The sequence below is a fragment of the Scyliorhinus canicula genome, chromosome 5 (genome assembly GCF_902713615.1).
Source record: "Scyliorhinus canicula chromosome 5, sScyCan1.1, whole genome shotgun sequence".
In the NCBI taxonomy this organism is placed as follows: domain Eukaryota; kingdom Metazoa; phylum Chordata; class Chondrichthyes; order Carcharhiniformes; family Scyliorhinidae; genus Scyliorhinus; species Scyliorhinus canicula.
The window spans coordinates 95790924-95815684 of record NC_052150.1 but is presented as its reverse complement, the minus strand read 5'-3'; the positions used below and the strand labels follow the sequence as shown (position 1 = coordinate 95815684).

The 24761-nt window shown below is 44.8% G+C and overlaps 1 protein-coding gene across 1 annotated transcript; it reads left to right on the top strand.

The window, feature by feature from the left end:
• The first annotated feature begins 6915 nt into the window (after positions 1–6915).
• Positions 6916–23590, top strand: LOC119965669 (interleukin-6-like). Its single transcript, XM_038796434.1, has 5 exons — positions 6916–7033; positions 20613–20761; positions 20875–20988; positions 22765–22911; positions 23007–23590. Exons 1-5 carry the CDS (start codon positions 6916–6918, stop codon positions 23181–23183), a joined length of 705 nt encoding a protein of 234 aa, XP_038652362.1. The 3' UTR covers positions 23184–23590.
• The last annotated feature ends 1171 nt before the right edge of the window (positions 23591–24761 follow it).

Here is a 24761-nt window from a genome sequence, read left to right as displayed (position 1 = left end):
CCCGTGTGTGTGTGCGTGGGTTTCCTCCGGGTGCTCCGGTTTCCTCCCACAGTCCAAAGATGTGTGGGTTAGGTGGATTGGCCATGCTAAATTACCCGTAGTGTCCTAAAAAGTAAGGTTAAGGGGGAGTTGTTGGGTTACGGGTATAGGGTGGATACGTGAGTTTGAGTGGGGTGATCATTGCTCGGCACAACATCGAAGGCCGAAGGGCCTGTTCTGTGCTGTAATGTTCTAAAAACCTCCAAAAGACTTAACACCTTTAAACAGAACCACATCAGGTTAAAGACATTACTATTATGAGTTTAAATCACCCAAATGATTCAGAGATATTATTTCCCGGCAGAGATCACAGCAGATCCAGCTCACTGCAAACACAGACACACCCAAGCTCTTTTTCTCAAAACTGAAATCAAAAAAACAGAAGTGAGCTCATCTCAGCTTCCCCCACCCTCTGACACAACTTCAGTAATATAAGCTGCTCCATTTCTTAAAGGTACATTGCTTAAACATCCATTTCTTAAAGGTACTCTCACATAACACCTCCCCCCAAGAAAAAAAAACCCATCAACTTCAAGATGGTTTCATTTTTCACTTTTGCACCATCCACTAAGAAATGTACACAGTAAATATACTTTTTGTTTCACAAAAAAATCCACACGCAAACAGGCATAATAATAAAGTCCATCATTCCCATTCTTCTTCCTCCAACCAAAATCCTTCTCGATTGACAGTTTCTTTGAACAAGAAAGTCAATGCATGATCCATCCATTCCCCTACGCCTAGTTTAGATGGGCAGCATGGTCGGCACAGGCTTGGAGGGCCAAAGAGCCTGTTCCTGTGCTGTACTTTACTTTGTTCTTTGTTTGTACCATATGGTTTTGGTACCATCAGTATGGGTGAGCTCCATTGGCTGCAACCCACTTCAATTATTTTTTTTTTTTTAAATTTAGAGTACCCAATTATTTTTTCCAATTAAGGGGCAATTTAGAGTGGCCAATCTACCTATCCTGCACATCTTTGGGTTGTGGGGGTGAAACCCACGCAGACACGGGGAGAATGTGCAAACTCCACACGGACAGTGACCCAGGGCCGGGATTCGAACCCAGGTCCTCAGCGTCGTAGGCAGCAATGCTAACCACTGTGCCACCGTGCTGCCCGAACCCACTTCAATTATGCCATTTTTCAGCATACTCTCAATCTCTTTGTTAACCTGTGACAATTTTAAAGGATTAAGTCTATATGGATGTTGTTTGATAAGAACAGCATTTCACACATCTACATCATGTATAGCCATTTTAGTACTTCCCAATTTATCTCCACAAACTTGCCCATGTGATATCAATAACTCTTTCAGGTCAGATAGTTTTTCCTCTGGAAGGTAACTTAACAATTCATCCCAATTTTCTAGAACATCCTCATTTTCCAATTTAATTTGAAGTATGTCAAATTCACAGTCATCTGGATTTGGTTCATCACTTTGAGTTAGAATCAGTAAAACTTCCTTTTTCTCTTCTTCCCTTTCAAAGTACCTTTTAAGCATATTCACATGACACACTCAGTGAGTCTTCCTTCTATCTGGTGTTTTTACCACATAATCTGCCTCACTTTATTTCCTTTCAATCTGATATGGTCCACAAAACCTAGCTTTTAAAGGCTCACCTACCACTAGTAACAACACTAAAACTTTATCCACACTGACAAAACTACGAACTTTGGATTCCTTGTCCACGACCCGTTTCATCACATTTTGTGCAACTTTCAAATGTTGTCTAGCCAATTCACCTGCTCTATTTAATCGTTCCCTAAAATTTGACATGTAATCCAATAGTGTAATTTCCGATTTCTCACCCACCAATTTTTCTTTAATCAATTTAAGTGGTCCTCTTACCTCATGACCAAAAATTAGTTCAAAAGGACTAAATTTGGTAGACTCATTAGGAGCATCCCTAATTGCAAACAATACGAATGGAATTCCTTTATCCCAATCCTCTGGATAATCTTGACAATACGCCCTCAACATTGTCTTTAATGTCTGATGCCACCTTTCTAACGCTCCCTGCGATTCTGGAGATATGCAGTTGATTAAATTGTTTTATTCCTAAGCTATCCATAACTTCTTTGAATAACTTGAAGTAAAATTTGATCCTTGATCCGATTGAATTTCTGTGGGTAGTCCATATTTAGTAAAAAATTTAAGTAACTCCTCCACAATCCTTTTAGCTGTAATATTACGTACTGGAATGGCCTCTGGAAACCTAGAAGACACATCCATTATAGTCAAAAGATATTGATTCCCACTTTTTGTTTTAGGAAGCGGTCGTACACAATCATTTCAGACCCTCGTAAAAGGTTTAAGAATGAGGGGCTGGATTCTCTGCACCCTGACACCAAAATTGCAGCCGGCACAAGGGTGGAGAATCCATTTTCCCGCAAGGAATCGGGACCGGCGCTGGTTTGCCGATTGTGTGGGCCCTGATTAGGACTCTGGGAGTACTCCGCACCACCTAGGATCTACCTAGGACCATTGACAGAGGCCTGCTCCGCCATTCTTTGCCCCCGACTGGCCAAAGACCCTATGGCGTGGATCTAATGTGGTCCTGCCGGTTGGGATACTCACGTGGCGGCTGCGGACTCAGTCTCCGGCCACCCAGGTTGGGGCCAGGCTGATCGGAGGGCAGAGGGGGCCTTATAGGCGGCCGGGAAATGTTTGTGTGGGTGTTGAGGGTCGGGCATGTGGCCGATCGGGGGCTTAGTATTCGGGTCCAGCTCCGCGATCCGAGTCCGCCATGGAACACGGCGTGGCTACTGGAGGCCGCCGCCTTGCGTATAGACGGCCTCCGACCTGGAAGTGTGGGGGCCTGTATCTGCAGCAAAAGCTACTAGATCTACGCCGGGTCCCTACTAGCCCTCTGCAGAGTTAGGAATTTATGGCCCTTTCATGCCAGGTTTTCTGGTGTGAAACTCCGCAGTTTTGACGCCGGCATGGGGAGATAGTCCCACCCTAGATGTTCTGTTGTGCATCATTCACACCGTCCAGTCTACAGAACATGACACAATCCATCTAATAAGCACGTCTTTCAAGACTTATGGGAGGAAACAAGATAGGGGATCGGTCTCTATATCCGCATTGCAGAACCCCCAAAATGTTGCTGAAAACCATCCTCAAAAAGCTATCCAGCTTCGGTTAGGCTCAAACATATGTACACTATTTTCAGGGCCCCTCCCACATTACTCACAGAGGTCCTCCACCCCTTCGAACAGCCGGCTCATCCTTGACTTTGTAGACACTATCTTCAGCTGTATCAGCCCCAGCCTCGCACACAAAGTCAAGGCGTTTACCCTCCGTGCCATCTCACACCTCAATCCCTGCTCCAGCACTGCCCCAGCTCTTCCTCCCACTTAACCCCCTCATGGACACCCCTTCCTCCTCCAGAATCCTCCCCTAAATCTCCGAGACGAACGCTCCTCTTCAACACCCCTGCTGACAGCACTGCCACCAACAGCGAGGAGGCAGGCGCCATCGTGAAGATCGGGAAGACGTTCCTTCCAAAGTCCCACACCTGAATATACCTGAAACTTCTGCCCTGCACCAACCCAAACTTCTTATTCAGCTCCTCCAAGCATGCAAAAGGCCGTCTCAGAAACAGCTCCTTCATCTCCTTCTCTTCCTATCCTCGCACCTCACACCTATCCTCCCCGGCTCAAACCCATGATTCCCTCTAATCGGCATCCCCCAACTCCGCACCAACCTAAAATGCTGCCTAAACTGCCTCCAGACCTTCAGCGTGGCGACCACCACTGGGGCCACCAAATGCTTCCCTGGGGCCATCGGTAGCGGTGCAGTTGCTGCACCCACAACCCCGGCCTCTGCAAGAACCCGCCTCCATCCTCACCCTCAAAACCCCCATCTCCTTTTTCCATCCCTGAACCTGCTCTACAGTCGCCGCCCAATAGTAATACAACAAATTTGGGAGGCTTAGCCCCCCACCTGCCAGACCCTGTGCAATATCACCTTCTTTATCCCTGCCACATTCCCCACCCAAGCGAGGAGATCAGCCTGTCCACACCCCTGAAAAATGCCTCGAGCAAAAAGACCAACAAGCACTGAAAGAAATACAAGAATTGGGTAAAATATCCATCTTTACTGCCTGTACCCAGCCTGCCAATGACAGAAGATGAATATCCCACCTCAACAAGTCTGTCTCCCCACCAAGCTAGTAAAATTGAACTTCTGGAGACCTGCCCAGTTCCGGACCAGCTTCATCCCCAGATACCTAAAGTGAGTCGCTGCCAAACAAAATGGCAGCCCGGCCCGGAGTACTCACTTTTCCCCAACTTCAATTTGTACCCTGAAAACTTCCTAAATCTCTGAAACAAATCCATTGTATCCCCCACCGAGGAGCTCGGCTCCAAAATATACAAGGACACCCTATGTTACAGCTCCAACCCCACCCTCACTATCCCCTTCCACAACCCCGAGCTCCTCAGCGCAATTGCCAAGGGCTCTATAGCCAATGCAAACACATAGGGCACCCCTGCCTTGTTCCTCGATGTAATGTAAAATGCCCTGAATTCATACTATTCATGCCCACGCTCGCCATCTGTTCCTTATACAACTACTGCACCCACGCCACAAACATTGGCCTAATCCCAAATTTCTCCAACACCGCCATCAAATAACTCCACTCCACTCGATCAAATGCCTTCTCCGCATCGAACGCCACCACCACCTCTGTCTCCCTTCCCTCTGCCGGAGAAAGCATCATGTTCAGCAGCCTCCTCACATTCGATGATAACTGTGTACCCTCTACCAACGCCGTCTGATCTCCCCAGTCATCCTCAGCAAGCACGCCTCCAACCTTAATACCAGCACCATTGCCAATATCTTGGCGTCCACATTCAGCAAAGATATGAGCCCTTCAGACCCACACTGCACCGAACCTGGTCCTTCTTAAGCAACAACGAGATTGAGACCTACCCCATCGTTTGCGGCAAGACAGCCCCTGTTCATCGCGCTCTCGAACATTCCCACCATCAACGGCACCAGCTTATCCTTAAATCTGTTATAAAACTCGACCGGGAACCCATCCAGCCCCACCGCCTTCCCTGCCTGCATCCTCCCGATTGCCACCTTCACCTCCATCAGCTCCTCCAGCCCTGCCCTCTCCACCTCACCCAACCGCGGGCACTCTAAGTCACCCAAGAATTCCCTGATCTAGCTCTCATCCTCTGGTGGCTCCAACTAATACAAGTCCCTATAAGACTCCTACAACACCTTGTTAATCTGTTCCGGAGCCACCACCAATTCTCCAGTCTTGTCTCAAACCATCTCTCTCACCGCGGCCTGCTTACAGAGCTGACCTGCTAACATACGGGCATTTACCCTATTCACAGACAGCCCCCCTTGCCCTTCTCAACTGATGCATTGCTTTCCCCATGAACAGTCAGTCAAACTCGCCTACAGTCCTTTCTTTTTGCCAGGAGCCCCGGATCCAGGTCTCCCAAGTACCTCCCATCCACCTCCAAAATCTCTTCTACCAACCTTTGCCATTCCTCCCTCTCCTCTCTATTCACACTGACCTTAAACAAGATCACCTCCCCCCTCACTACCACCTTCAGAGTCTCCCAAACCACCAACAGTGAGACTTTCCTTGTGCAATTAAACCCCACATACTCCTCAATCACCTTCCCTATCTTGTCACAAAAGCGCCGATCCGCCTATAACCCCACATCTATCCTCCACCCCGGCTTCTGGGCCGCCCCCTTCTCCAGTGTCACTTCCATCCAATGCAGAGCGTGATCCGAGGTCACAATTGTTGAATACTCTTTTAAACTCATCAAACGTGCAAAAACTCTTTCCTCAGAGCAATATGTGCTGCCAAACAACACAATGAATCAATGGGCGTCTCCTGGCAGGTTTGGGTATGAATCAGAGCAAACATGGCACCTATAAAATGTCAGAAGGTCATGGTCTGCAAAAGCGTTTTTAAGGGCATTATCATTCTGCATCTCAGTTAGCTCCATCTAGAACGCATCGAGGCATCAATGCCAAATGGATCTGCAAACAGCTTCATTAAGTACCCTCTGAAATCTGCAGATCTGTGCTTGAATTCATCTCTCAAGCCACTAATTAGAACAATATACTTCTCATGATCCACTGCCTCAACATGCCTTGCTGAGAGTGTTGCAAAATTGACAAATGTTTTTCAATTACAACTTCTGAATGAAGGCATGATACAGTCTGTTGATGAACTGACCCTTTTCGTACGGTTTGACATTCAAGTTTGCAAGAAGCCTAGTATGTCAACCGGAAATACCAAGTAATACAGTCATCATTGTCATCCATGAAACTCACTTCTTTTCCTTTGCGAGCTATTCAGATTTTTCTCTCCTCACGTACTGCCCAGAATTTAGCTAGTGCAGCTAGTGGGCCTTATTGAGCCCACGAACCTGGCTGAAGTAAATATGGCATTCATGCAGTGAGCCTACTGACTGTGTTTAAGTCCCTTGGTCCTTATGAAATTGACTGATCAAAAGGGTCTTTTCCATTACATCTGCTCTTGGTGCTGATGTAGTGATGTATGCTGACACTGATTTGAGCATCAGAGCGACAAATCCATTCATCAAAGGATCTCCATCAGTTATCAGGCCACCAGGTTTGTACTCTTGAAGGCTGAATTTCACCAAGAGACGTCGCCCTCCATTGAAAATGTCTTTCCCTGTTGTTGTGCCTTTCATTGGACAGAGGTCAAGCATTTCCTCAACAACTCTGAACAGCCGGGTATTCCCTCCAGATAATCCGTCACTCTGTGCACAAAAGATCTGGAGGCGTGGCCCATGCCAACATGGTTGTGGGGCAGGGCCTGATATGAATGCTTTATTGAAGCTGTCAAATCTGCCATCATGATTTGTACAATGACGATTGATATTGTACTCTTTGAAAACAACTATATTGTCCTGACATATCAGGCGCAATATAGACCTTTTCTGCTCAATAACGAAGAAGTCATCAGTCCAAGACACAGTCTTCCAAGTTAATTATTTTCTTGCTCAGGAGTCCCCTGGAGCACACCAGCATTAATCAACAAGTATTGAAGTTGGGTAACTATGGTAATCTCCCACCCCAGAGTATAAATGTTACTTTTTTTAAATCACTCTTCTGACACACAAGTTAGTATGTGCAAGCGGAACAGGCTCAGTACGTAAGGGGTAAGAAAAAGCACATTATATGCAACAGCAGGAAAGAGTACAGCATTATAAACAACTGTCGGTGAAAGTGCAACATTACTACCAAAGGTAAATTTTCAATTTACATTCTCATGACAATATGATGAACTCCACACACCTTTAAGTAGTCTTTGAACTCTTGGACTGTAAACTGTGGCCCATGTCGCTCACAATCTGCTCTGGATTTCCAAATCTAGCAAAGACCTCATCGAGATTCTCAATGGTTTATTCTTCAGTGGTTAACTTCATTACGACCGCCTTAGGCCACTTTGAGTGTGCGTCGTCTACAATGACCATGATTATGTGTCCTTCGACTGGACCAGCAAAGTCAACGTGTAGACATTGCCATGGTATTTTAAGCCACTCCTATGGATGCAATGGGGACAAAAGTGGGACATTCCTAACCCGCATACATGACCGGCACTGTTCTGCTTTTTCTTCTTTTTGGCGATCAATTTCTCACCACAAAAAGTAACTTTGTACTAGTTCCTTATAGAACAGTACAGCACAGAACAGGCCCTTGATGTTGTGCCGAGCAATGATCACCCTACTTAAACCCACGTAACCCATATACCCGTAACCCAACAATCCCCCCATTAACCTTACACTACGGGCAATTTAGCATGGCCAATCCACCTAACCCGCACATCTTTGGACTGTGGGAGGAAACCGGAGCACCCGGAGGAAACCCACGCACACACAGGGAGGACGTGCAGACTCCACACAGACAGTGACCCAGCCGGGAATCGAACCTAGGACCCTGGAGCTGTGAAGCATTTATGCTAACCACCATGCTACCCTGCTGCCCATCTTCTCCTGCCTTATTGCTTTCATAGTTGTCATCTGCTCGCTTTTAAAGGCTTCCCAATCCTATGGCTTCCCACTAATCTGCGCCACTCTGTAAGTTTTTTCTTTTTCTTTTGAGAGAGGGAAGAACTGAGGGAGGTCAACATTAGTAGAGAAATGGTGCTGGGAAAATTGATGGGATTGAAGGAGGATAAATCCCCAGGGCCTGAGAACTGCATCCCAGAGTGCTTAAGGAGGTGGCTCTGGAAATAGAGGATGCATTGGTGGTCATCTTCCGGGATTCTATAGACTCTGGAACTGTCCCTGCAGATTGGAGGGCAGCTCACATCATTCCAATATTCAAAAGGGGAGGTAGAGATAAAGCAGGGAATTACAGACCAGTGAGGCTAACATCGATAGTGGGTAAATGCTTGACTCAATTTTCAAGGACTTTATAGCGGAACATTTAGAAATCAGTAGCAGGATCAGTCAGAGTCAGCATGGATTTATGAAGGGAAAATCATGCTTGACAAACCTGTTGGAATTCTTTGAAGATGTAACCAGTACAGTTGACAAGGGGGAGCCAGTCGGTGTGGTATATTTGGACTTTCAGAAGGTGTTTGACAAAGTCCCGCATAAGAGATTATTGTGCAAAATGAAAGATTGGGGGAAACGTATTGAGGTGGATAGAAAACTGGTTGGCAGAGAGGAAACAAAAAGTATGGATTAATGGGTCCTGTTCAAATTGGCAGGCAGTAACTAGTGGGGTACCACAGGGATTGGTGCTGGGACCCCAGCTATTCACAATATAAATCAATGATTTGGATGAGGGAACAAAATGTAACATCTCAAAGTTTGCAGACAATAACAAGTTAGTTGAGAGGGTGAACTGTGACGAAGATGCAGGGATCCTACAGCATGATCTGGACAGGTTGGGCAAGTGGGCAAATCAATGGCAGATGCAGTATAATTTGGATAAGTGTGAGGTTATTCACTTTGGAAGCAAAAACAGGAAGGCAGATTACTACCTGAATGGTTGTAAATTGGGAGAGGGGAGTGTGCAACGGGACCTGGGCGTCCTTGTGCATCAGTTGCTGAAGATAAGTTTGCAGGTGCAGCAGGCAGTAAAGAAGGCTAATGGTATGTTGGCCTTCATTGTGAGAGGTTTCGAGTAGAGAAGCAGGGATGTGTTGCTGCAATTATACAGGGCCTCTGTGAGGCCACACCTGGAGTATTGTGTGCAGTTTTGGTCTCCTTCTCTGAGGAAAGGTGTTCTTGCTCTCGAGGGAGTGCAGCGGTGGTTTACCAGACTGATTTCAGGGATGGCAGGACTGTCATAAGAGGAGACATTGACTAGGTTGGGAATATTCTCGCTGGAGTTCAGAAGAATGAGAGGAGATCTCATAGAGACTTATAAAATTTTAATGGGACTAGAAAGGGTAGATATTACCAATGATGGGTGTATCCAGAACCAGGGGTCACAGTCTGAGGATTCAGGGTAAACCATTTCGGACAGATATAAGAAGACATTTCTTTACACAAAGAGTGGTGAGCCTGTGGAATTTATTACCACAGGAAGTAGTTGATGCTAAAACATTGAATATATTCAAGAGACGGCTGGATATAACACTTGGGGAGAATGGGATCAAAGGCTATGGGGAGAAAGCGAGATGAGGCTATCGAGTTGGATGATCGGCCATGATCGTGATGAATGACAGAGCAGGCTCGAAGGACCTAAAGGCCTCCTCCTCCCTTTCCTATTTTCTATGTATCTATGAAGGGTGCATGCTGGTGAGCCTTCAAACTCTTCTTGTAATGTGGTTCCCGGGGTTATTGCTGATGAATCTCGGTGGTGCTATGTTTTATAAGGTTTCAGTTCGAAGTTTATATTTCATTCAAATAAACATTCCGGTAACGCACATAGGCCATATTCGTCAATGAAGAGAGACGAGCCTTGTACCTGATGTTCCATAACAAAGGTGTTAACAGTGAACTGTCCAGTTCTGTCTATTTCCACAAAATTCATTTTGCAGAGAGCTGCAGTTTTCTTACACACACAAGTCTGTTGGCATCTTTATCATCATGCTTCATGGCCAAATGTTAGCCATTGTCCTCTTTTTTTGTTAAAAGATATTTTATTCCAAACATACACATCAACAAAATACACAGTCCATTAAAGCATATTCAAAAGTTTGCAATTTTTCCTTTTATTCCCTCTCTCCCTCCTGTGATGAACCATTCCACAAATAACATCATGAATGTCCTCCACAGCACCTCAAAAACCTTTTCTGACCCCCTGAACTGGAACTTGATCTTCTCCAGCTGAAGAAAGTCATACAGGACCCCCTAGGCCGCCACCATGGTGGAAAGCCAACAGGATTCTTCACCAGGCAATCAGAGAGGCAAACACCACAACATTGGCCTCTTCCTCTCCAGCAGCTCCAGCTCCTGCAAGACCCCAAAGATCGCCACCATAGGGTCCGACCTAACCTCCATCGCCACTATCCTGGATAGCATCCCAAACACCACCTCCCAAAAGCTCTCCAGCTTCTCGCAACCCCAGAACATGTGAGCATGATTCGCCGGCCCCCACCCGCACATCTCATGCCCATCGTCCATCCTCTGGAAGAACCCATTCATTCTTGCCCGAGTCATGTGCACACCACGCACCACCTTGAACAGAATCAAGCCCCATCCTCACGCTGGAGGGGGTTACGTTCACCCGCCGCATCGCCTCACTCCATCGTCCCCAGCCTATTCCCCCCCCCCCCCCGATTCCTCCTGCCCTTTACGCTTTATCCTCACCACGTGTCCCACCCTGCTCCCCAACCACCCATGGATATCACAAATCCTACCCTCCCCCAAGTCTCCAGGAAGCAGCAGTTGCTCCAACAACGTGTACTCCGGTAGATTGGGGAACATCCACCACTCCTATCGCGCAAAGTCCCACGCCTGCATATACCTAAACTCACTGCCCCATCAGCAGCTGAAACTTATCCGCAACTCGTCCAGTCCCATAAACTTCTCCTCCGAGAACATAACCCTAACCTGCTCCACTCCCGCCTCCCTCCACTTCCCATATATTCCGTCCATTCCCCCCACCCACCCTCCCAGCTTAAGCCTGCAGTTTCCACACAGTGATGTCAACACCAACATTTTTTCCAGCTTGAAATGCCTCCTCAACTAGTTCCATATCCTGATCGTTGACTGTTCCACACACTCCCCGTATACCTCCCCCGGAGCTAACTGTAATGGGGCCATCAGAGTAGCCCCCCTACAGGACTCCTCTTCCAGCTTGATCCACTCCAGCCCCAGCATCACCTCACCTTTTCCACATTTGCAGCCCAGTAATAATACATCAGATTTGAGAGTGCCAACTCCCCTTTCTGTCTCTGCCTCTACAGCAAAACCCTCTTCACCCTCAGTACCTTCCCTGCCCAAATAAACTCCAAGATGAGTGCCTCAATCCTCTGGAAGAAGGATTTAGGGAGAATGGTCGGGAGGGTCTGAAAGACAAACAGGAATCTTGGCAGCACATTCACCTTTACTACCCTGCACTCACCCTGCCAACATCAAGTGCAAAGTGACCCACCTCCTGAGATCCACCTTTACCTCTTCCACTAACGCTGTCAAGTTTCACCTATGCATCGTGGCCCACATATGTATTACCTGAATCCGCAAATACCTAAACCTCTCTCCAGCCAACTTAAACGGTAGAGCCCCCAAACCGATCCCCCCACCTCATCACTTCACTGGAAATACTTCGCTCTTCTCCACATTCAGCTTACTCGCAGAAAGCCCCAAACCTTTCCAGCAGCTCATGACTCTGCCCATACTCTCCAGCAGGTCTGACATGAACAATAGCAGGTCGTCTGCGTACGAAACCCGGTTCTACCTGACCCTCTCACAATCCCTCATCACTGGACCGGCACCCAAAGGGCTATCGCCAAGGGCTCAATCGCCAGCGCAAGTAACAGTGGTGACAGCAGGCACTCCTGCGTCATTCCCCTATGCAACCCGAAATATGCTGTACTCGTCTCATTCGTGCGCATGCTTGCCATCGGGTATGCATACAAAAGATGCACCCACGCCACAAACCTCCCCAGAATTTCGAACAGGTACCTCCATTCTACCCGATCAAAGGCCTTCAAGGCATCCACTGATACAATAATCTCTGGTGCCCGCCCCTCTGACGGAGTCATAACTACATGCAACAATCTCCTGATGTTGCTGGAGAGCTGCTTACCCTTCAGAAAGCCTGTGTGATCCTTGGAGACCACCTCTCGCATGCACCCCTCCATCCTTTTTTAAAATAAATTTGGAGTACCCAATCCATTTTTACCAATTATGGGGCAATTTAGCGTGGCCAATCCACCTAACCTGCACATCTTTGGGTTGTGGGGGCGCAACCTACGCAAACACGGGGAGAATGTACAAACTCCACACGGACAGTGACCCAGAGCCGGGATCGAACCTGGGACCTCAGTGCCATGAGGCAACAGGCTAACCGACTGCGCCACTGTGCTGCCCTATGCACCCCTCCATCCTACAAGCCAACAACTTCACCAAAACTTTCGCATCCATGTTTAACAATTAGATGGGCCTGTATGACCCACACTCCAGTGGATCCTTCCCCTTCTTCGGGATCAACAAAATCGATGCTTGTGGCAGCATTGATGGCAACTCTCCCCCCCACCCCTACCACCTTACTGAACAATTCCAGCAGGTGGGGGGCCAACTCTGTCACAAACCTACAGCGGAAAGCCATCAGGCCCCGGAGCCTTCCCCGACTGGATTCCCCTGATACTATCCATCACCTCCACCAGCCTCAGCAGATCCTCCAATGCCTGCCTCTTCCCCATCTCCAGCTTTGGGAACTCCACCCATCCAGAAACCATCCCATATCCCCCCATCTCGCCACTCGACCCGGCCTTATATAACTTCTTGTAGTACCCCTGACTACGTCGTTTATCTTTCCCGGCTCCAACACCACCTCCCCCTTTTCCCCCCTCACCTTTAAAACCTCCCTAGATGCCGCCTGCCACCCCAATTGGTGGTCCAACATACGACTCGCCTTCTCCCCATACACATTCTGCATCCCCCAATCCCTTTGCAGTTGCCCCACGACCCCTCGTCAACCTGTCAAACTGCCCTGGCACATCTTTGGGTTGTGGGGGTGAGACCGACGCAGACACGGGGAGAATGTGCAAGCTACCACATGGACAGTGTCCCGAGGCCGGGATCGAACCCAGGTCTTCAGTGCTGTGAGGCAACAGTGCTAACCACTGTGTCATCATGTGAACCTAGTGGACAATCGGAATGCTATGGCCAGTGGTTCGATAGTCAAAGCAAACAAAAGCAGAGACAATGGACAACCCTGTCCCGTATCCCCATTCAACCAAAAGTAACCCAAGCGCAAGGCATTTGTGCGAACACTTGTGGTGGGGGCCCTGTACAGAAGATGTATCTGAGATATAAACTTTGGCCCAAAACCAAACCTCCCCAGAATCTAAGGGATACCCCACTCCACTCCATCAAATGCCTTTTCAGTCTCCACTGAGACAATCACCACCAGAGAAGAGACCAAAACTGTACACAATATTCTAGATGTGGTATCATCATTACCCTGTAAAGTTGCAGCAAGCCTTCCCTACTTCAATATTCCTTCCTCCCCACTTGTAAGCTGGTTTAGCTCAGTGGGCTAGACAGCCGGTTCAATTCCCGTACCAGCTGAGAATTCTGAATTCTCCCTCCATGTACCCGAACAGGTGCCGGAATGTGGCGACTAGGGGCTTTTCACAGTAACTTCATTGCAATGTTAATGTAAGCCTACTTATGACAATAAAAATATTATTACTATTAAGGATAACATTCCATTTGACGTCTTAATTACTTGCTGCACCTGCATGCCTTTTGTGATTTATGTACAAGGAAAATTAGATCCCTCTATTCTGCAACATTCTGTCCCCATTTAAAATAATATTCTGTTTTTCTTCCTGCCAAAAATGGACAGTCTCAGATGTTCCCACATTATACACCAACTGCCAAAGTTTTGTTCATTCACTTAACCTATCTGTTTTCCTTTGTGTCTCTTTGCATCCATCTCACAACTTGCTTTTCCACTTAGTGTATTGTCAGCAAATTTGGCTACAAGGCACTCAGTCACTTCATCAGGTCATTACTATAGACTGTAAATAGTTGAGGCACACCATTCGTTACAGTTTGTCAAACTGAAAATGACCCATTTATCCCAATTCTTTGTTTTTTTGTTAGTTAGTCCAGGCTAATATATCATCCCCAACACCATGAGCACTTTGCAAATTAATCTTTCATTGGTACTTTATCAAATGGTCTTTGGAAATCCAAATACACTCCATATATTATTTCCACTTTATCCATCTCGCTTGTTACATCCTCAGAGAATTCTAATAAACAAAGCACCAAAGATTCAGTCCCAAAACTGTACAGATGTGTATCACCAAGACCTTATATAATTGCAGCAGGACTCCCTTACTCTTGCAATAAATGCTAAAATACCACTTGCCTTCATAAATGCTTCCTGTACCTGCTAGCCTTTTGTGATTTATGTACAAGGACACCCAAGTCCCACTGAATACCAACATTTATATTAGTCTCTCGCTGCACCCAGCAGGGTAGCATGCTGTCACAACTGCACTATAGTCCCAGTATGGAATATACATATGACTCTGGAGTTAGGTTTGAACCTATAACTTTCTGACTCCAAGGTAAAAGCACGAGTTACTGAGGCACATCTAGAATACCTCAATCTATGATGTTTCCACTGTGTGTTAATCTGTATTGATATTTTTTGTGATGTTGCCTCTTAGCAATTTTACTAAACCTCCATTTCCTTGTCCTTTCAGAAAATCCTATATCCTGGAATGTCCAATTACTGGCCAGCTGATAGCCAGGTCCCTATCATAGCTACATGATATTATTTAAGTTGAACTTTGTTTTAATTTCTTATGCTGTGTACATTTTATGCAACATTGACAACACAGTTTTCATTAATTTCAGAATTCCTCCTGATTCTTTTTTGTTTGTTCAGGTCAGGGAAGCGTGTTGATTCATTGTTCTGTGAAATTTAGGAAAATTGCAGTTACAAAAGAATTAATGTAAAACCTGTAGCAAGATTAGTCATATTAAGTAATATCTGTTCTTGATGAATATCATCTGTAAGAATGCAGTTGTTAATCCATTTTCATGTCACAACAATTGTTTTCTCATGTGTGTGATGTCATGTGGTCATACATCTTCTGGCTTCCTTCCATCTACAAAAATGATGGTTATGCAGCAAACAAATTGATTTCAGATGGGGTATCTTCATATTGGTTGAAGATGCCAATCCTTCAAAGGCAGGATCTGCCACAAGTGCCACACATGAAACTATCAGATGTCCTTGTTGGTTATAATTATCAACATTGGTATCTGTTGCCAAGCTACTGTAGCTAGTAGTCACCATGGTATTACAAGCCAGTCCACAGAAGGTGTAAGAAAATTACTACGGATGCTGGAATCTTGTAATGTAGAACAAGGCCAGCAGTGCGGGTTCACTTCCTGTACCAGCCTCCCCGAACGGGGGCTGGAATGTGATGACTAGGGGCTTTTCACAGTAACTTCATTGAAGCCTACTTGTGACAATAAGCTATTATTATCTGAAACAAAAATAGAAAATACTTGATAATCTCAGTACATCTGTCAGCATCTGTGGAGAGAGAAGAGAACTAACGTTTTGAGTCTGGATGACTCGAAACATTAGCTCCCTTCTCTCTCCACAGATGCTATCAGACCTGCTAAGTTTGTTCAGTATTTTCTCTTTTTGCCACAGAAGGTGTTGCCGTTTTTTTCCTGTCATCAGATAGTGGCTCATTGTTTCTATAGGCATTTATATCAAATTTGAAAACATCCGTGAAGTGGAGCTTTGGGCATCCTATTTGTTATCTGACTCCGGCTTTTCTTTTTATTCGTTTACGGGATGTGGCATTGCTGGCTAGGTCAGAATTTTGTTACAACACCCTGAGAAGGTGCGCGGTCAATTCCAGCCCCACTCGTCCTGGAGTCAAAATACAAGTGAATTAACCAATAATTCTTTAAAAATACCCAAAGTATTTGGGTATAACAATAATTACAGTGACCAGGTTTGTAAGTTTAAACACAATTACTGCTTATTTATAACAAGGACTATCATGAAATATGCAGTAAGTAAAACTGGTTAATGACAAGCTAATACCTACTACCACCTTAATTTTCCCACACTCTCTACCCACACACAAGAGACAGACAAACACAAAGGGATGGAAAGGGGTACAAAAATAATAAGGATAAGCATCAAAAGGGTTTTTTTTAGCACACTTTCTTCACAGCAAGCTTGCAGAGTAGAGACTTTGGTTTTTCAGTCGATAATGGTCTTCTTTGTCGAGTCATTCATTCAGGTCCTGGTAATGCAGTCCTCGGCAGGATTTCTGGAGAGGCACCTTGGGCTGAATTCTCCGCTGTTGGGATGCTCCATTTTGCCGGCAGCCCGGGGGTTTCCCGATGGCGTGGGGCTGCCCCACAATGGGAAACCCCATTGACCAGCCATTGAACCAGAAATCTGGCACGGCAGGACAGAGAAACCCGCCCCTTATTTCTCATCAAACTGGGCCTTCAGCTTGAGGTTAACATTTAGGCCTCTATCTTTCCATAGAGACACTTTATTTCACATCAAACCTTGCTTTCAGCTCATATTTTGACTTCAGGCCTCTAGTCTCAAGAGAACGACACCCAGGCTTGCTGGAGAGTCAACCCCCACAGTGGCCTTCTGGAGAGGAATTAGTTGGATGTTTTTGGAGAGAGGTAGTTAGACCCCTTCATCAGGCTGCCAGAATCAAAACTGAAACTAAACTGGAACCTCAGGACTCTGAAAAATCTTCTCGTGGAATACTATCCAATCGCCACCTGTTATCAGGCAGAGCAGAGCCCTCTGAGCCCACTCATTGGCCACCAACCAAATCAAACCAAGTCCTCACTGATACTGGCTAGTCTGCAATCACCAGTTTAAACCAGAACAGCTTTCCAGATTCTTCTGTTTGAATTAATGATACAGGTTCTTTACAGGCTGCTTATCTTAAAGTGGCATGTCCATTAATCATCCATAGATCAAAAATGCAACAGCAACATAAAAAAGGAAATAAGGGAATAACCAGGAAGGACCCTTACAATTTATTGAACATCCCTAATTGTCCTTGAGAAGGTGAGCTGCCTTCTTGAATCACTGCAGTCCCTGTGGTGTAGGTACACCCAGAGTACTGTTAGAAAGGGAGTTCCAGCGTGTTGACCCAACAACAGTGAAGGAATAGTGATATATTTCCAAGTCAGAATGGTGAGAGGCTTGGAGGGGAACTTGCAGGTGGTGGTGTTCCATGTATCTGCTGCCCTCGTCCTTCTCGAATCTTCTAGATGGTTGTTGTATTTTATATTTTCCCCGCGTCTTGACTGTGATAGAGAAATTCAAACAGCATTCATTAGGTAAGCAAAACTGAACTTTATTCACTAATTAGAACTGACTGCTAGCAGTATGGCTGAGATTTGAAGTCGGAAAGCAGTCAATTACAAACTGCTGAGTCCGTCCCAAGTCTGCGATAGTACAGAAAAGAAGGCGATTCTTATACATTATAGGATCAAGATAACATGAATACAACTTGGTCAGGAATTTGATCCAAAGTAAAACATAAGTAATAATCGTTACAATGGCGTCACCTTGCTGACCTTTAGGGGACTTGAGTTTCATATCATTATCTTGTCTTTGTTTTAAGAAAGGGAAGAAGTTGTTTAGGAACAAGAAGAAATAGTTGTTCAGCTTGTTATGTATTAAGACTACTTCTAGGTTCAAGCCTTATCTAGACTCTCAGTGTCACCCAGTTCTCAGGACATGCTATCTCTGTGTATTCTGTTTCTGTGTCTTAGGTTAAATTCAATTGTACCAAGAAGACTTGACTAGTTTTCCCATCATGCCATTATTTGCTTCACACAATACCACATGGTAGTCATGTGGTACTGCCTAAGGAACGTTGGTGAGTTGCTGCAGTGCATCTTGTAAATGGTACACACTGCTGCTGCCACTGTGTGTTGGTGATGAAAGGACTGGATGTTGAAGGTGATGTTGAAGGTGCCAATCAGGTGTGCTGCTTTGTCCTGGATGGCGTCAAGCTTTGTGAGTGTTTTGAAATTCCACTCATCCAGGCAAGTGTAGACTATTCCATCATATTCCTGTCTGGTGCCTTGTAGATGGTGGACAGGCTTTGGGGAGTCAGAGGTGAGTTACTCACCACTGAATTCCTAGCCTCTGACCTGCTCTTGTAGTCACAGTATTTATATAGCTAGTCCAGTCCAGTTTCTAGTCAATGGTAACCCACAGAAGTCAGGAGGTTACTAACCCACCATACATAAAGTCCTTGGGATACAATCATCTTCTATCCTGTGGACATGCTTGAGACAATGAAGCCGCTTCTGTTTGATGTGTGTTAACAAACCTGCCTTTGAGAGGACTGCTGCATTCATGATTATATTCTGCCAGGAGTTACCCATAGTGTACCTCAGGCAGTGAAGAAAGGAAGCTGTTGAGTTTCCTATCTTAATAGCTGCAAATCATCCATCTTTTGCAGCCATACAGCAAGGTTCTAACATAGGCCTTTTAAAACATCAGGGGATGGGTTGCTTTAGGAATTAAATTATAATTCAATTTCTGAGCATGCTAGAGTTAAGAAGTGCAAGGCCCAACCAAAAAACCATCTCATACATCAAATTACCAGGTATTTGGGGTTGCTTTGCATTTTACTACCACCCCCATTTTTACACTAATCAGGGCATTAATGCAACTAAAAAATGCACCTATAGTTGAAGCACCAATGTGTGGGTGAGGTCCAACCCGCTCTGAATTTTGCTGATCCCACAGGAATCTGATGAGAACAACAAACAACAAACAAAGAAAAGTACATCACAGGAACAGGCCCTTCGGCCCACCAAACCTGTGCCGACAATGCTGCCCGCCTAAACTAAATTCTTCTACACTTCGGGGGTGCGGAGAGCCTCATGAATATATAACTCAGATGTTAGTTTGTACTTTAGTGATTGACTGCAACCTTCCTAATGTTTTCACGAAGGTAGTGTCAGGGCAGCATGGTGGCGCAGTGGTAGCACTCTAGTCTCACGGCGCCGATGTCCCAGGTTCAATCCCGGCTCTGGGTCTCTGTCAGTATGGAGTTTGCCTATTTTCCCCGTGTTTGTGTGGGTTTCACCCCCACAACCCAAAGATGTACAAGGTAGGTGGATTGAACATGCTAAATTGCCCCCTAATTGGAAAAAATGAATTAGGTACTCTAAAAAAAATTTTTAAGATAGTGTCGCAGTATTCTTCAATAAAAAGTAATGGGGGGTTTGGGGGGGTGGTGCGCATGAGGGATTTAGAGAAAATTAAGTTCTGCGCATGCGGGCAGGATATGAATACATGATGTGGGCAAAAGTGCGAAATTGTTGAAAGCACTTTGGATATCTGAGGTTGTGAAAAGCACAATATAAATGCAAGCTATTTCTTTCTAAAGGAAATAAAATGATAGAGCAACCCTTTATTGTGTTTCTTTTATAAAATAAAGGAATATTTGAATTGAGGGGCAGCATGGTGGCACAGTGGTTAGCATTGCTGCCTACAGCACTGAGAACCCGGGTTCGAATCCCGGCCCTGGGTCTCTTCCATGTGGAGTTTGCACATTCTCCCCATGTCTGTGTGGGTTTCACACCTGTACCCCAAAGTTGTGAAGGATAGGTAGATTGGCCATGTTACATTACCCCTTAATTGGAAAAAATAATTGGGTACTCTAAATTTAAAAATATATATATAAATTGAATAGTGACTCTGACGGGCCAGCTTTCATTTTCACCAAATTCTTTGCAATTGGTGTCAGGAACTGAGAACATTTTGCGCTGGCTGTTTATTCAGCAACACCAAATCCCCCTGCTCACCTGCCTCTGTACCCCGAATGGAACCTTTCAAAATCGAGATGTTATAAGGGATAACATTTTGTTCCTTTTTAAGAGACGGAAAATACTTTGTAGGCTCCACCTAGGCTTCCCCTCTCCTTGCAAGTTGCGTAATTGTAATTGCGGTTTAAAAAAATTTAGGGAATTGAATTGGTCAATTTTCAGGAATGCGTCACTGGAGGTAATAAGATAACAATTGAATGAAGTGTGATGACTTCCCTTCCTTCCCATGGTAATTAATTCTGAGGTCGCCCATATGTAAATATACATATTTGTGTTAGACAAGACAATGCCACGTGACTGAAATTAAGTAACAAGTCTATAAATCTGACGTCAACAGAATTTTTTTTACAAATCCAGGATTTTCCCCAAAGGTAGGGATAATAAATAGAGGGAAAGTGAGCTACACATTTCAGAACGTGTGTGAACTCCAGTGAAGAGCAATTCAAGATGAGAGCTGTCCAATGTGAGTGAGCATTGCACCGTTATCGCTGATTATCTCCTTTCAGAGAGATTTTGGGGGAGTCTCCATTTCTCACTTCATTCTGTCTCTTTCCCTGCAGGTTTCTGCCAAGTTTTCTTGGTGCTGTTGGCAAGAGTTGCTGCTTTACCTGTGGGGGAACGTTTACCTGCAGCCACTGAGTCCTGTGCAAGCTGCTCCTCTCTGGCGATTGAGATCCAGAACACAGCGGCTGCTCTGCGGAACATTCAGGTGAGGAGGGGCTTGGAGGCGAACACACTGAGTGAGGCTGGGGGAGCGGGAGACTCAGACATTTGGGGAGGAGCCGCTTTGCACTCACGATGTGATCTTTCCTTCCCTTCCAGCTGTGTGAGTATTTCCGCTTCTGTGAGGGAGACTGGAGCTCGCTGCTCGCGCACGATTTCGCCCTGCCACAAATCCGCGCTCAGGACAGATGTTTACGGAATGTTTTCCACAAGGTGAGTGCGAACGAGTGGGAGCGGGAGGTTGGGAGTAAATCCAAATCCCTCCTGCACCATGTCCTGTGGGGTCGCTACACTCACCCCTCGCGGGGGTCTGGACGCCTCCAATCGTTGAACAACGCCGAGTTATTGCTGCACCCACATAGCCCTCCAGCTTACATGTTTGATGTTAGTCAATTGTTGCCCCCCACCCCCCATTGCAATCTTTGCTAATATTAAAGATGCAAAACCAATCCGCCACCTGGGGATTTTTTAGACTTCAGTATCAACATTTTGAAGACGTGGTTGTGGGTCAGTCGCTGCTGGAGCAGAAGCTGGGAGTGAAGCAAGGCTGCCACCTGGAGCTGAAGAAATGCTACTCCCGGTCATGCCTGCAGCCACAGCCTGGGCGCTAACATGACTGTACCGGATGGGAAGGGAAGGGACTCGACGTAAAACCTGCAGCTTAACCAGCCTGTCACAAACAGTGAATCAGCGAAATTGTGAACAGGGCGATAGTCAAGAGTGGCATGGATTCCCAACTCATTCAATGTAAAATGATGTAAAAAGGTACATGTGCGGTGCTATTTTATCGACCTGTCCGGTAACCACAACAGTTTGTTATTGAGTGAACTGTGCGTGGCTGAACCCACTGCAACAACGTGAGATTGTTGGAGAGTTTACTCATCTTTATCAGCATTGGTAAGAGTTGCTTCCATTCGACTTTTCCATTGACCCTTACAATATCAGGTCAGTTCTCACAGCTTAGCGTTTCTTATCACTCCAGCTGATACATTAGGGCTGGCCCTATAAACTGCTGCAACTAGCATGCAGCTTCACCCACCAGCCAGGGAGATGGGGAAATCGCGGGCACAATGCCAATCATTTCCCATCCAAGATAAGTAATCTGCATGTGTAAGATTGTGCAGGTTAGGTGGATTGACCATGCTAAATTGCCCATTAGTGTCCATGTTTGTGCAGGTTAGGTTATGGGGTACAGGGATAGGGTGAGGAGGGGCTGGGGTGGAGAGCTAGGTAGAGTGCTCTTTCAGAGGGTCGGTGCTGACTTGATGGGCTGAATGGCCATGACTGCACTGTAGGGATTCTATGATTAGCCACATAGTAATTAGGGTTGAAAGCCTACCTAATATTACAGTAATAAATTTTAAGTAGTGTTCACACTATAATTGATTTACAATATCACAAAAATTATATCTTATGCCTTAGAAAGCCATGGATGGTGGCACAGGACTAGTAATCCCAATGCCCTACGGACATGGGTTGAAATCCCACCATGGCAGCTGGGGGAATTTCAATTCAATTAATAATTTAAAGCAGTGATGGCGACCATGAAAATATAATCTGGTGTCATAAAAAAACAATCTGGTTCACTAATGTGCTTTAGGGAAGGAGATCTACTATCCATAACCTCCAGACCCACATCAATGTGGTTGACTATTAACTGCCTTCTGAAATGGCCGAGCAAGCCACACAGTTCAAGGACAATTAGGGATGGACAATAAATGCTGGCCCAGCCAGTGACAGATCCCATAAAATAATAAAGAAATGGCATATGATTATGAACCATGGGTTAGTATACTTGTTAGCATGCTAACACACCAAAATGTAGCCTTCTCATGATGTCTATTTTAGAGACCATAAGAATGTAATGCATATACTTTAATATACTACCTAATATATATTTTTGTATAACTTAATCAAAGGTCATAAGTTCTTACAGAATATGGTGAATAAATGTACTAATCTTTCAATTTATTGAAACCTTCCACTCAGGAAACCTGTCTCAAAGCGATTGCCTCTGGCCTTCAGAAGTACAAGCCCCTCTTGTTATTGGTGGAAACATACATCATGACTTCAAATAATCAAGTGACATGGATGCGTTCCACCACCCAGCGTCTGGCTGAATTGGTCATGAATCAGGTAAGTGAGAACAGAAGCAGATACTCAAGTAGCCTCTGAATCATACTTAGACTGAAAACACAAGTCACTAACTGTTCTGTTTCCTTTTATTTCAGATAAATGCTGAGTTTGGCAGCATTGATCTTGGTGAGAGTGACATGGAGGTTTCTGCCTCAGAGCCGGTCTCAAGCACAGATTGGGACCGACAGGTGAAGGTGCATGTCGTTCTTCGGGACTTCACAAAATTCATTGAGAAAGCAGCCCGAGCCATTCGGTTCATGGCAGCGGTATAGAGTCTGTGAATTAAAGCAACAAAACCCTCACCGTATGAACGTTATAGTTCAGCATAGGATTCAAAAATTCACAATCAAAGTGGATGAAAGTTGTTCTGTTAAAGAACTCAATAGATCGTGAAAGTGCACTTGCACTATTACTGTAAATGTAAAAGTTAGATTTTTTTACCTACATAATATTTAGATTTTTTAATCATTTTTAATTATGGTGTTTGTTTAAGGGGTAATGATCAGATTTGTATAGTTATTGTGAAAGCTTTTAGGCTTTGATAATTAATGTGAAACATAATGACTGAATTTGCATATTGAAATTTCATTGCAAATGTCAGCAAATCACTTTTGTAAACCCATGGTGATTAAAATTGCTTCTAAACATCTCCAAATTCCCTTTCCCCATTCATATTATCAATATAATTTATAGATTGTTAATGTATTGATGTTTCTGGGAATAATATTATGAGTATATTTTATGGAATGTTAATATAATAATTTTTGAAAATATATTTATTGCATCAAGCCGACTTTGAAAAATAATTTAATATTTATTAACTCTATTATATTTATTTACCTTGGTCCACTGTTTTAAAATTTCAGATTATAAATTCTAAATGTCAATTGTTTTGTATTCATTTCAGTTATTTAACGTTATGTATTAGAATGATTTGGTTGGAGAATTCTGTACATTATCATATGGTACATGTGTAAACATATGAAAATTAGAGTTTGGAAGAGCATTGACCAAAGTGTTTTTACAAAATGGCAAATTACAATAAACGGGCTAGAAATTCATCTTGTACGTTGGCATTAAGCAGTATTGTTATTATTATCGCAGTCGTGACTTGTTATATGTCTGTGAGATATTCAGTTCTGTTGAACACAATGAAACTGAATACCAGCTGGGAGTATGATATGGGTGCCTAATGTCATACCAACTGTTTTGTGCTACTATCTTGGACAACGTTCTGTCCCAAATTCCTAATTGTTATTGTTCTCTTGAATTCTGTGACCATGAAAACCCTTGAAGAATAACCAAAAACGTATGAATTTTGATAATGGTACAATACTGGACCCTGATAAACTTTTTCCTCCTACTTACTCCTACCGTAATTTTGAAGACTGACATCAATAGTTTTTTTGGGTAAGGTCATCAAGTGAAATGGAGCAAAAGCAAGTAAATGGTTTAGACAAACACTTCAGCCCTGCTTCATTTGAATGGGAGAACATTCTCAAGGGGCTGAATGGCCTACTAATTTTCCTATGTACCCGAGTACACCTCACTTGGGCTTAAAGTGATGAGTTTTGGAAGCTTATGATGATGTGTTGCCTCATACAATACTGCAGCGATTTATGGCAGATTGACCATTAAGCTGATACTAGCATTTGTGCTCCCAATGTCTCCATCTCCCATGGTAAGAGTAGTGTTGGATAGAGGGGCAGCTGGAGTGAGATCCAGAAGATCCAGATCCTCGCCATCCTCTGGTGCAGACGCTTGTGGATTCCCACAGGTGCCTTCACCATTCAGTTGAAGCCCTGCACCATGGAGCTCATGCCCTCAGCCATGGAGGTCATGAACTGAAC